General features: G+C 40.3%; 1 protein-coding gene across 5 annotated transcripts in view; it reads right to left on the bottom strand.

Annotated features, from left to right (window-relative positions):
- Positions 1-270: 270 nt before the first annotated feature.
- ST3GAL1 (ST3 beta-galactoside alpha-2,3-sialyltransferase 1) overlaps positions 271-13,907 on the bottom strand; it is a 126,578-nt gene continuing 112,941 nt past the window's right edge. For all 5 annotated transcript variants that reach the window (XM_075581833.1, XM_075581829.1, XM_075581831.1 and 2 more), the window contains 2 exons: positions 12,128-12,247; positions 271-6,444 (listed from right to left, as the gene is read on the bottom strand). In XM_075581833.1, coding sequence (XP_075437948.1) covers positions 6,271-6,444; positions 12,128-12,247 — 294 coding nt within the window. In that variant the 3' untranslated portion in view covers positions 271-6,270. The remainder of the gene's footprint in view (positions 6,445-12,127; positions 12,248-13,907) is intronic.

Here is a 13,907-nt window from a genome sequence, read left to right as displayed (position 1 = left end):
AATAAATCATGACACAGTAATATGTAATGTGTTGTTGTTCATATGAGGTTGTATTTACCGAATTTTAAGACCTGCTAAGGAACATATGATTGTTACTATGTCCTGATATGTAAAACCATGGAATTCAAAGAGGGTGTACTTTCTTTTTCACATGACTGTATATTATAGGTTAATTATATATATATATATATATATATATATATATATATATATATATATATATATATATATATATATATATATATATATATATATATAATTAACCTATAATATACAGTCATGTGAAAAAGAAAGTACACCCTCTTTGAATATATATATGTGTGTGTGTGTGTGTTACATTTGTATTTCCAGTACATACAGATTCACATGGGAACATTATTTGATTCAACCTTATGTATTACAAGAGTGCCGCTATTTTTCATTCACAAAGGTGTATGAAAAAAATGGCTGACAAAATTGCAAGCACATAGTACTGTAACTGTTTTAGTTCTTGAAGTTCACTCTGGCATCATCATTTTACTACGATTCTCGCTTTGGGGATTTGTAGCCTACAATACATTGTAGATCCCTCCAGCAGCAAATAATTAAACATCTACACAAGTCTGCATGCACACTTTTGGCACAGGCCCCTCTTACAAAGGTGGTTTGCAAAGAAAGATTTCTTAGGAAGTTAAAAAGAGGTAGATGCCATTTATGATGACATACAAAATAAAATACTGAAGAAGCGTTACGTTTCAGTTCATGATACCATGTGTGAGTGAGAAGATGCATAGACATAGCAGTGGCCTTCAGTCAAAACTGGTTGCAAGAATCAGACATAAACAAGACCAAAATAACCTCACTACCAGGGCCGCCTACAGCAGGGGGGAGGCTGAGCCGGGACAAGTGTCTTTGAGCCCAGTGGCTGCAGGGGACCCGGCCGGCCGGTGCTGGAAGTTGGGCCCGGCCAGAGGTCAGGCCCAACTTCTTTGCCCTATCTCGGCTCTCCCAAGTTGTGGCCTCGTTCACTGTCCTGCGCAAGGCCTGATGTCGGCGTGCACTGGCCTGGGTGAGAGGCCTGGCATGAAGTGAGGGAGGCCCGCACAGTTTGGGAGAGCCAGGGCCTGAGACCATCCCTAAGGTAAGTGTGTTGATTGTATGTATTTGGTGGGTCGGGGGGAGGGGGTTGTATATATTGGGGGTGGGGAGCTTTTTTGTATGTGGGGGGTTGTATGTATTTGGGGGGTTGTATGTATTTGGGGCGTGTGGTTTGTATGTATTTGAGGTGGTGCTTTTTTTTACATGGGGGGTATATGTATTTTGTGGGGGGGGGTAAATTATTGTGGGGGGGGTTGTGTGTGTGACCAGTGGGGGGAGTGAATGAGTGTAAGGAGGGGTGGATTAAGGGAGCGGGATTGAGTTAGAGGGGGGTAAGTAATGGAGGGGCAAGGGTGAGAGGAGGTGTAAGAGAGGAAGTGAGGAAGAAAGAGGGGTGGTAAGAGTGGGAGAGGGGGGTAAGAGTGAGACAAACGGGGGGTTGATAAATACATGGGAAATAGGTGTGAAATGGGGGGCCTCGCAAGACAGTCTATACAGGGGGCGCCCTGTTGGAACTCAGTCCTGCGTCCCGTGTAATCTGAATGAATAATAATTTTTGGGATTAAAAATGTAAGTGAGCATTAAACATTTTTCATCCAAAACTTCTTGAGCATGTGTATGTGTGTGTATGTGTGTGTATGTGTGTATATATATATATATATATATATATATATATATATATATATATATTTTTTTTTTTTTTTTTAATTTCCATATGTATTCACTTATTAAAATGGGAACTTTTCTATATATTGTTTATGTGTCATTTTACATTTATATTACCTTGGATAAATACATTAGAAACTCATGTTATAAATATGAAATGTCATGACATAAGTACATAAAACATATGGAGACTTGACATGTTGGCCTTTCAGGTGACCCCTGGGGTTAATGGCATTGTGTAACACCAATTTCCATGAATGCGTAAAATAACGTTTCATATCTTGATCAATACAAAATGTCTCGTTGACGTGAAAATAATTGCTATACAGTTCACTTCTGCTAACGTCTAATCTATCAGCCTCATTGTCTTCTATTACACATGTACAATTTTTTTTTTTAAAGATGTTCTTTATTAAAATACAGCCTATATCGTATAAAATCTTTTTAAATTGGAAAAAATGATGTTGTAAAGTGGTCAGCAATGGTCCATTCCTTACGTATTAAAACAACACTATTGTAGATAATTACTCATGATTTCCCACAATTTTAGACCCAGGCTCGCAAACGGGTGCTAAACTTCATTACAGCGGTACTCCCATTCATTTGAATGGTAGACAAGGTGTGCTAAAGCTTACCATCCTTCTATGGATCTGGGCCTTAAGCTTTATGATATGTACAACATTTATAATTGGCTGACCATGTTATAAAGCGGGAGTTTTATTTCTTATATGATGTATTCATGGGACCATTATGAAGATGACTCAGGCCCTTACCCACAAAACGCTGTTACGTTACTTAACATGGCTTATTAAACTAATTTAACATCCTGTTAGGACGAACAGTGTATCTTTACAAGACAATATCATAGTGTTAAGCCAGGTCTTCTCCCGTAAAGAACAGCACATTAACTATAACTGACGTTAGTGATAATGACATGCAAATTATATACAAGTTAGGCGTTATCATAACATTGCTTATTAACGTAAGTCTACCTAGGTTAATGCAGGGGACCCAATGCTACTTTATGCAAGTTTTAGCTAAACTTGGCATTACTCCAATCCAGACCCTAAAAGAGGACTTTTGCAGTGTCTGGATGGGTATAATGCACAGTTAGACATCATTTAAATAACATAGCATTATTTTCTGGATTGATTGCCCTCGACTGTCTCCACTTCAGCAAAAGCCCTATTTCAGGGTCTCGATAGTAGTAACACAAAGACCGGCATAATTTTACTGTAACTGGGGCTAGCCTGTTTAGCTAGAGCTGTTGGGTGTCTTCCAGGCAGTGGTTAATCTGTGCCTGGAGTAAGGTAGGATTAGTAACGAGTCCAGCTGACTCTAACAAGGGTTTAAAATTCAGGAAACTGAACGATTTCTTTGTCTCTCTCTGGTCTGAGTACAGACCACACATACGTGTCCTTGATCCCTAGGGACAACAGGGCACGTGGGCCATATCCCAGTGTCCCTGATTAAAGGGACACCAGATATCTATATAGACGTCTAGACATATAAATTGTCTTTTGCTGGGGAAGCTGAACCTTGGCCTAGTAAACCCCTATTCTTTATATTATCCTGTGTTTTGCTGCACCTTGGCTGAAATAACCTAGCCTGTGTTCTTTTTTTGATGCACTTTGGCGAAATAAAAGCCTACATTTATTTTTCCAAAGTAAGTCTCCTGTCTTTACCTCTGCAGGTATCGCCTACAATCCCATTATTGGAAGATTATGCTATAATAAAGTGACATTAACCCTTTGCAATAGAGATGGAGTTCAGACATTGTTTTTGCATGTAATTAGCTTTGAGGATACTATGTTAAGTCAGGGAACACAACATCTGTTCCTGTTTTAGGTAACATCACAGTAAGAGTCCTGATTTAACAGAGCTTTGTGCATTTACCCTACATTTTTTAATGTATGAGATCTTATTAATAGGCTTTTGTTTTTGCAATCTCGATCATTCCTACATCTAAGGACTTTCTTGTTTTGTTTTCCCTGTTGAAATAAAAACAAATTGTAAGAAGGTGGAGTTCCTTGGGACCAGTGCAGCATTTACAACTTGACATTACATATTGAAACAAGAACTGTATTTAACAATTATAAAGGTCTTGATTATTTTCTGCTGGCACAACTTAAAAAAAAATACATCAAAAAACAACTGCAAATTTCAAAATGGGGTGTGAACATAAACGGCTATTGAGAACAATTAATCTAGATAATAGTATATACATTATATAATGATAAAACAAGTGGATTACATGTTTAAGTCTCATTAAACCAATACACATGTTCCAAGGAAAAGAAGTGCAGTGACCAATGCTAAAGTTACAGGTTGCCTGCTTAATTCTTTGTGCTCAATTCTCTAAATGTCATCAACTTGGAATAACTTTAAAGGACAGATTCTCTTCTGTCTGGTAAGACTCAAATTAATACACTGTGGCCCATATGTACTAAGCTGTCTTCTGCCAAAAGATATCTTCTGCCGCAGAAAAACTTCTCACAACCTATTGACTTGAATGGGGGCTTCGAGGTGTCATCCATTGTCAGGTGTCATTCTCATGTCAGAAGACTGCTTAAATAAATATGTCCCTGTATGCTTAAAAAGCTTAAGCAGAACTTGAGAGCTCTATGTTTCTATGTAGCTTTCTGAGCTGTTTAAAATGCACATATTGGTAAATTCTCTATATGGGGAAAAAAAAGCACCGCATAATATGGATGTGCAGAATACTAAAGAAACACAATAGGTGTGGTTTTGCCTGTTTTTTTTTTACATACATCACAGGTTAAATATTTAAAATAACGATTTAAAAAAAAAACAAAAACAAAAAAAGACTAAATATAAAACAATGATACTGAGCTGTATCTGAAATAACTATTTGGCAGAAACATGATAACCACAGCACTAGTAGTATTAAACTTCACCCTTTGTTGCTTACTTACTACCTCTTTTTTTCCCCTTTACCCATTCCATGGACGGTAGGCACACAGCTGTTTTCTCATTTGTCCATTAGTGAGTGGTTTGTGTGTGTTATCCCTCTCCCTCCATTGTTTTTCCAAAATCTGTATTCCTTGTCATGATTTGAAGTTTTGGGGGGAGTAGGGGAGGCTGAGGCCCTTCCCGGTCATGTGGTATAATCCATACTAACACTTTGTACGGGGTTATCGCTAGTGCTTCCTTTTGGAAATAAGCCCTACGATAAATTATCAGATTTATCCCTTCAGTGCCACAACGGTCTGCAATGCATCCTATAGGAAATGACTGCATACCTATAATGGCTCCCATGAAGAAAAAAAAGACTGACACATACATTAACAAATTACTCAGAGGTAATTCATAAATTAATTTTTTTTTAAAGCAATAGTTTCATACGTTTTCAGAATTATTTTTCACTTCAATTAGATGCAGATCCGACTTCTTTACGAATCACAAGGATGTATCCCAACAATTAACCTCTATTAAGGTTCATCTTTTTTTGCACAAGTACCTCAATCCCTACAGTACTCGAGAGATCTGTACAACGCCATAATTAAAGGAATTGAACAGCAGGACAACGTGTTTCCAGTAAAAAAAAATACAAGTGCTGAACCTCAGGTGTAAACCGCTGAGGTTCTAGCTAAACATGAAAAATGCTGATAAGCAATTGTTACATTGGTCCAATAATTCCAATGGATTTAAAGCAAACCCTATAAAGTAGGGACATTCCTACTCACTCCAAGGAGTGCAAAGGCATATCAGAGCGGTAGAAATACTGTGTCCTTTGCTGCAGAGAGCCCAGTTGATGCCACGACGATCACTAAGAGGTGTAGTGGTTCAAGCACTGGACTACAAGGCTGTAGCTTCAGTTCATCCCTCATACAAAGATACTGGGATTTCAGACAAGACATTTAGCAGGACCTCCCTTAGACCTCCAGTTTACCTGGACCGAAATAAAAGGTTTCTTTGTTCATGTTGACGATCGTACAAGAGAGGAACAGCAAAGGCTCAACTTTAAGGGTTGATGTATTCTATGAAGTAGGGTGGAATCACGTCCGTTTGGGAGGTTTTCTGAAAATGGATATATTTCAATTCCCTACAGATGTAGATGTCACTTATTCTGCCATTGTTGGTAGTTTGCACATGTAGAGAACACTGGGTGTTGATCAGCTGTTATTGCTCATTTACAAACCCACCGGTAATCCGAAATTGCATGAGGCATTTCCCCAAAACATATTAAGCATGTACAGTACTGTCGCAGGTGGCAGATTCTGCATTGATTTAACTTCTCTTCTCCCCAAACAAACTTCCATGGTAATGTAGAGTAAGTGGCTCCAAAGTCAATACTTTTCCAGCATATTTAAAAAAAAAAAAAAGAACGGTAATAAAAAGGAGTTAATTGCAGCATTGAATCACATATGTATGTAAGTCTTCATATACTAAATACCTGTATCACCCATGGCTGTATACAGGCTGCAAGCCATAATACAGCTGAAAAGGAGTAGAGCATGATTTATAAATAACAAATCCGTTGCAATGTGTATCTTGTCGGTAGGGTCATCTGCCGCTAAAGATATGTAGTTTGTTGATAGAAGAAAGATTTGCTATAATGTTTGCCTCAAAATCACCATCGTGGACTCCTGTCTGACGAAAGGCTCCCGCTGAAGGATTGTTTTCCCAGTAATGGTGCCAGTTGCCTTTGCTGTCCGCTCCAAACCCATACAAATCCACCTGCAACACAAAGATGGAAAAGATGCTTAAACATTATAAAGGGAGAAAAAAAAATGTCCCTTTCAATACACAGCATTTAATGAAAATGCCATGTTAGCAAAAGCAAAATATCCAGTGTATACAAAACAACACTGCACGGACAATAACATTTTGTGTGTTATGTATTGGAGCAATTGATGCAACTATTGTCATTCTCATTTTGCAACTGTTTGCATTAAAATATGACTCTCTCTTCTCCAATTTTTTCTCCTTTGTCAAACTATTAGGAGTGTCAGTAGGAAAATTTGCGAGAAAGTTGGATAATTCACATATTAATGTCAAATATGGCATCGCATTTAAGACAGCTGTCACACTCTCGTAGTGCAATAATCGTTTTCTTGTTCCGATGGACAGGAAATGACATTATCTTGACACTTTCTCCTCTGCTGACGTACTGATGTAAATACACTTTTGAAGGAACCTTTAGAATTGATCACTATTCCAATGCTCTATAGACTGCTTCTGAGCCCGTGCTCACATTACGAGTTTGAAGCAATATGTCATGTTTCTCCGCATGGTTACTGTTGGGATTTTTCTAGTTAGACTTTTAGGAACAATGTTTCAAAGCTACAGCAGAAAACAAACAGTTGGAAAGGCTATAGTCTGTATTTGCTGCATGGGAGGGTAGCAATTCCAGTCTAGACTGTCTGCTTTGCTGGAGCAGGCTGATCAATATATAGATTTGATATTTAGAGGCTGGTCCCTGCCTTTAAATATCAAGTATTTCCCAGTCTTCTCCCTAGCTGGAAATCTGAATCCACCATCCAGCCCTTCTCCTCTTATATATTGCCTTGTCTTTAGAATGGGCCTACGGTAGGTAGAAAAAGCCAGTGTCTAATTCAATAAATCATTGCCAAATTCACACTGATCATCTCCCCTACGTACACAAGGTGAGGTTCAATCTAAGTCAGAACGGTAAAACTGGGCATCTGGAGAAGATAGGGGTAAGCTTGTGGCTCACAGGACCGATTGGCAGTATTGCACTAAGCAGGTTGAGTTAAAGTCTGAATTCAAGCTCAGCCTGAAGGAGGTTGAAATTTGGACCTCTGGAAGCTTTGGGGTGGAGGGTGTCATATGGGGGTAAGAGGGGCTGTGTTGTCGCAGTAGCAGCCTCCGGCATGGTGCAATGTGGGATGAAGCCCCCACCTTGATGGGCGGTGGTCAGTCTTGCTCAGGCAGGACCAGCTTCGAGTGGAGAAGTGGTGGTGTCGCTGCATGGCCCTTGATGGGCCTGGCTGATGTGGGTAAAAGATTCTGATGGTTATTTAGGGACGCATATATATGGGACAGCAGCTGGTTGGGAAGGCATTTACCTGCCTGGGGGCGGAGAGGATCCAAGGAGGTGAGCTACAGTACTTTTAGGGCCAGGCATTATGGAAGCGGTAGGAGTGTATACGTTACAGTAGCTAGAAAAGTGGATATGGTGAGCTTGTAGCTCACAAGGCTGGTTTGCAGGATTCCGCCAGATAAATTGAGGAACAGGCCGGGGTTTCAATCTCAGCCTGAGGGGAGTGATATTGGGCACATCTGGGACGAGCTTGGGGATCACAGTGCTTGTTGGGGAGGTAGAGGATGAGTCAATCTCAGCCAGTGGGATGGTAAGAGTGAACACTGATGAAAATTTGAGGAGACATATGGATGCAAAAGGAGATGCACTGTTGGCAGCATTTACGTTGGGGATTTAGAGGCTTCAAACATGATAGCAATGGTGAATGGCAGTAGTCCGATCTTGCTTGGGCAAGGCCAATGGTGTGGTGGCACCTGGCCCGGGTGGGAGGCTCTGGTGGCACGGCCTGTCAGTCGGTGGGCCCGCCTGAGGTGTTTAAGGTCTCTGATGGTCTGTGGTTACAGTAATTGCCAACTGGTTACCTTAATTGGCAAATGGGCAGAAGCTCATGCTGTTTTACGTACCTGGGGCCATTTGCAAAGTTGTTGATCAGTACATATTTCTGTCAAGGGCTAGATTTATGCAACATTACGATTCCGGGGAGGCTGGTAAGTGTCTTTGTCAGTCTGGTGCTACAGAGCTAGTTTAAGGGTGGTTAACTAGCCCCGTTGGTGGCAGCTGTTGGGGGTAAGTGCACTTTAACCTTGCCAGACGGGGCTCTATGGTTCAGTAGAGCCCCTAAGTGTCTGCAAAGGGGCTGGGCTCATTTAAACTCGACTTCTTGCTAAGCAGCTTGGGAGGAGTTGCGGGCCATGGTTTGAGTATCACATCCTTTACCCATTGGAAAAGCCCTGTGTTGGCTGGGAGGGGCAAATGGGCAGGGCTCATTTAAATATGACACACTGGGGCCCTTTGTTGCCAAGAGGCCGAGCCAGTGCGGTGGGTTTTGTGGGCCATGGTTGGAGTACCATTGACCTTCACCCGGTGGTTGAGCATTCTGGCAGGGTTAGCACTTATCGGGTTTACGTGATTTTTTTTATATAAAAAAGACACGGCTTTTGTACCTCCAGACCTTTGTTTGTGTTCATTTATTATAAGTATTATTATGGCGTTAGGTATACACAGGGTTGGGGCTGAGCTCCACCACAGGCTCCAAGGTCATGTTACAAAATGTAGACACTAATGTTCTGTGACAGATTGGTCCAAGCATGCTGCAGTCCTAGTCCTCTGGCAATGAAGGAACTAACTTATCTTATTCAGCCACACCAAACTGCTTTAGTCTAGGGCAGTGCTTTTCAACCAGGGTTCCAAGGAACCCTTGGGTTTTCCGGGTATGCCTAAAGTGTTCCATGTAGTTTTCAGGTCATTTTAAAATTATACCAAATACAGAAGAATTTACAATGCATCTGATCTCAGATCTCGCTGTTACACAGGATTGGGGTTCCTTACAATGCATCTGATCTCAGATGCGCTCTTAGAGAAGGTTGGGGTTCCTCAGAATTTCACATTAGCCCAAAAAAGGTTGGAGGCCACTGCACTAGGGCTTTAGATTTAGACTACCTTACAAGGAGCAATGTGCCAAATAATTTGTACTAGCAGTGATTTCTAATGGTTCAGATTATTAACTACCCCCTTATTCCAGGTTGCAATGCACTCTATTCCTGTGTTTAGCACTTGTTCTCATACATCTTTTGGACACTAATTTAACAGCTCTGCAACAGAATATAATGCTTTCTACCTTTTAACATTATTACACCATTAACAGAGGGGTGGAATGTTCAGTAACTGTCCATAACAATGAATTACTTCACAATGGCACTTACATACTACCAGTGCTTTTTGTTGTTGTAATTTAATAGGTGCTGGTACCCGGCCTCCTGCTTCTCATCTCCGTTGCGTTTTTGTGACATCCTGTGACATCACATTGTCATGGCGACAATCACAATCACATCACAAGAAGATGTCGTTGGAGATGAGAAGCAGGAAAAGGTAAGAGAAAAAAAGATACCGGTACCCTGTAACAGTGCGTACCGTCACAAAAAAAGCCCTGCATGCTACTATATTAACATAAAATGGCCTTCTTACTCCCAGCGTGTCCAGGGGTCTTTTATTTAATCAAACAGAAAGACAATGGGAATGCACACCATACATTCTATGCAACAAGCTGGGTGCTCAGTGCTTCAGCAAATGCTTCTGCACAGATCCACTCATTCTTCATAGAGGATGGCACACCAGTCTTGCCATCCTCTTTGAAGCATGCTTTAATTTTAATCAGCATGTCATTTATAATTTGCCTGTCACCTTCAAAGTTTGATCACAAACAAGCTAAACCTGTTCAAATCTGTTTTGAATAAATACTGAATATTGTGATGGACGTGAGATCATCGATAGTAACGGTGCAATCTGTGAGTGTTTGTTGAAAAAGAAAGTAATTTTTTTTTGCTGATGTTGCCTTTCAATTGTGCACAAAACCCTATAGTTAGGAGACCTGCAAACTTATCCTCGTTCCATTTGCAAATCTTCATATACACATTTACTACAAATTTGTAAAAAGCCGAGAGCTTGCTTCAATTTTTTTTTATTAATAATAATAATGAAAAAATACACCATCCCAACTCTTGTTTTCTGCTCAAGGATGTCTTCTCTCAACCCCTTTTGTATCCAAAGCCCACTCCCACCTTAAAATTTTTTCACTGACTGCCCCGCACCTTTGGAATGCCCTTCCCCTCAATATCCAACTAGCACCCTCTCTATCCACATTTAAGACCCACCTTAAACACACCTGCTAGAGGAAGCATATGAGTAGCTCCATGGTTGATCATTTAAACTTCATAAATAAACCTTGGCCCCTTGCAGACGCGCTTACCAGAATGCCTTCCTACTGTCTCTGTACGTCCTTCCTACTTACCAGTTAGATAGTAAGCTCTTCGGAGCAGGGACTCCTTTTCATAAATGTTACTTTTAGGCCTGAAGCACTTCTTCCCATTATGTGTTATTTGTATTATATGTTATTTATATGATTGTGGCGTGTATTAATGCAGTAAAGCACTATGTACATTAATGGCACTATATAAATAAAGACATACATGCATAATAACTTAATTTCATAAAGTGCTTTTCTCCCAATGGAACTCAAAGCACAGCACAATTACAGTACAGTGCGCTGTATGCAGCACATAGGAATTTGTACAGATACAGTATTTGTGAACGGTGTAAATGGCATTGGAAAGAAACAACCATATTTTGACAAAGTTAATCGTAAAATTGCCACATTTCATAGAGGTTGTCAAAAATAGCATATTCACCTAGCTTTTACATCCCGGATTAAGATAGTGGCACTTAGCGAGTTCTTGTGTGAAGGTTTCCATTACTAAGCCTTCTTTCTCATGAATGTCAAAAAGGTTTCAGGTTTGCAAATGTTTGATAATAGAGTACTTTGCTTGTCTCTAACTCCGTCTTGCTAAGACCGCGCTTATAGTGCCGGCGACGTTGACCGAAAACAAATACATTGCCGCCGTGTGTGCTTATAGTGCACGCAACGGCGACAAAGTGACGGAGCGACAGTACTACCAGAAATCTAGTAGTCACTGATATTTGATATTTGTCTGCGCCGGTCTCCCCTTGCGGCCAATCGGGAGCTTCTCTGTGCCTCTGCCCTCCCCTTTTATGACGTCATCCAGCGATGTCACCTATACTTCAAAATACAACTCGTCGCAATAGCGACAGCGAGGTCATCGGTCGCGTCGCCGGCTTTATAAGCGCAGCCTAACTTTGTACAGCATCTGTCAATTAAAATATAGCTATGTTGTTTGTTTTGTTTTTATAAAAGATTATAACACCAGACTCACATTGGTCTCTACTGAGAAATGAACACATCTACCAAACAAGGAAGCTTCCGGCAGAGAGAACGCTAGGCTTCTTTGTGCTTTGTACGCCATCGAATTTCCAATATATTTGCTTTATCTGTGTTACTGGTGTCTTCTGTTATATGATATAAATGTTCATTAAAGTCTTGAGTGTACATAACAGAATTTATACACTATTTTGAAGACAATTGCACCGTTAACTGCCTAAATGTAACATAAACGTTTAGCCCCAATACGATATGTTGTTGAGAACGGTTTGTGGTGTTTTAAGACGTCTAACCTTTCAACAACACCTCATTCAAAGAGTACAATTACATGCAATGTGTTTGAGTTTGCTGTTTTAGTCTGTGTATCGTGTTTATTGACACAGATTAGGACATTCTTTTTGTACCTTATCACAAGCGTGCAGTGCAAATATCACGCTGAGAATTCCGGTGGATGGGTAGCGCCCGTGGTTGAATAACCAACTATCGTAGATATACTTCATGAACTGCGGACTGTAGACAAGAATCTGTACAACAAAAGAAACACATCTGTAAGAAAGACAGGCTACCATGCATTATCATTATTCCACTACGTTTAGGCCTTAAACTGCGATAGTGCCGATCGGGGCGGTATCGCTCGGAAACTCCCATACTAACGAGTATTTTTAGTAAATGCATTCTGGTGACTGTTTTAAAATGGATTCGCCTTCATGATATTTCACATGTTCTTATTTTTATATTTGAATTAATTTTATTATTTCTAATAAAACTCCTTTGTGTTAAAAAGGTATTCATACAGTATGGTTTATATACGTGTTAAATGTATACCTAGATTTGTATGTAACTATATTATTCCTCTGCTGTCTTTGTGCTTTGGAATATTGCAAAAGTTATTTACAAATGTGGTCCGTGAAGTTTCGGAAGCGATGAATTAATCAAATATTTCCACCTCAATTAAGAAGCCATCATGTGTGGTCCCATGGTCTCCAACCCTATAATTTGAATAGCAAAGCAAAGCCTGGCTGTCTGGAAGATAATGTAGCCTAGTGGTAAAGGCACTGGTATTGGAAGTGGAGAAACGCGATGTGTCTTGTCTTGGTACCGTACATCCCTTACTTTAAGGCCTCAAAATAGTGTACTGAAGCATGCTCTGCATGTGCATCTAGGCTATACCACCGGGGTGCTCAACTACAGTCCTCAAGCCCCCCCCCCAACAGGTCAGGTTTTCAGGATATTCCTGCTTCAGCACAGGTGGCTCACATGGGCTGAAGCTGTGAGCCACCTGTGCTGAAGCTGTGAGCCACCTCTGCTGGACCATGTGAGCCACCTGTGCTGAAGCAGGAATATCCTGAAAACCTGACCTGGAGGGAGAAGGGGCTAGAGGACTGAAGTTCAGCACCCTTGCTCTACCACAAGCATGCACAACTCCAGTCCTCGAGGGCCGCAAACAGGCCAGGTGTTCAGGTTCTCTCTACTTCAGCACAATTGAGCCAGCTGTGCTAAAGTAGGGATAACCTGAAAACCTGGCCTGTTCGCGGCCCTCGAGGACTGGAGTTGTGCAGGCCTGCCTACCACATATAGAGCTGCATTTTTTGTTAGAATAAATACAACATTATTATGTTGACGCTACAAAAATATTATAACCTGCAAGAAAATGTAACTGTAATCATATGCATTTTTGACCTTGCAAATTAAATACAAATGAGAATTTGTTTTAGCCGCCTTGAATTATTTATGAATTCATTACTTGGCACTACTACTGATTTATATACAAATTAAGTATCTAGCACCTCCAGATAATTATGTAGAATTACTTCTTTAATTATGTATAATAAATATTACAGGAACATACAATCACCCCTTGCTGGAAGGTCAGGCAGTAAACTGCTTTAAAAAGTGTAGCACAAGTTCGAGTGTGTATACTAAATCTAAACCTTGAAGTCTGATGTATATAATACATTCAGCTATACCTATATACAGTACATCTGTGATATGAATATGTTTGTTTTAAGTTAATCCTCTGTATTAGAAATAACAGCAACAAAAGCACCTATTCAGAGGGTATTTTTTATCTTGCCTAACCGGGATATACCCTGAACAGGGTTAATGCTGTCATACTACCAGGATATATCTACTAGTGAACTCTGGGAAATAAAAAGATGCTGCCAGTAGCACGATTGCCACTGA

Source organism: Ascaphus truei, chromosome 2 (genome assembly GCF_040206685.1).
Source record: "Ascaphus truei isolate aAscTru1 chromosome 2, aAscTru1.hap1, whole genome shotgun sequence".
NCBI classification, from domain to species: domain Eukaryota; kingdom Metazoa; phylum Chordata; class Amphibia; order Anura; family Ascaphidae; genus Ascaphus; species Ascaphus truei.
The sequence above is the reverse complement of the archived record's forward strand: the minus strand, read 5'-3'. Positions and strand labels throughout refer to the sequence as shown.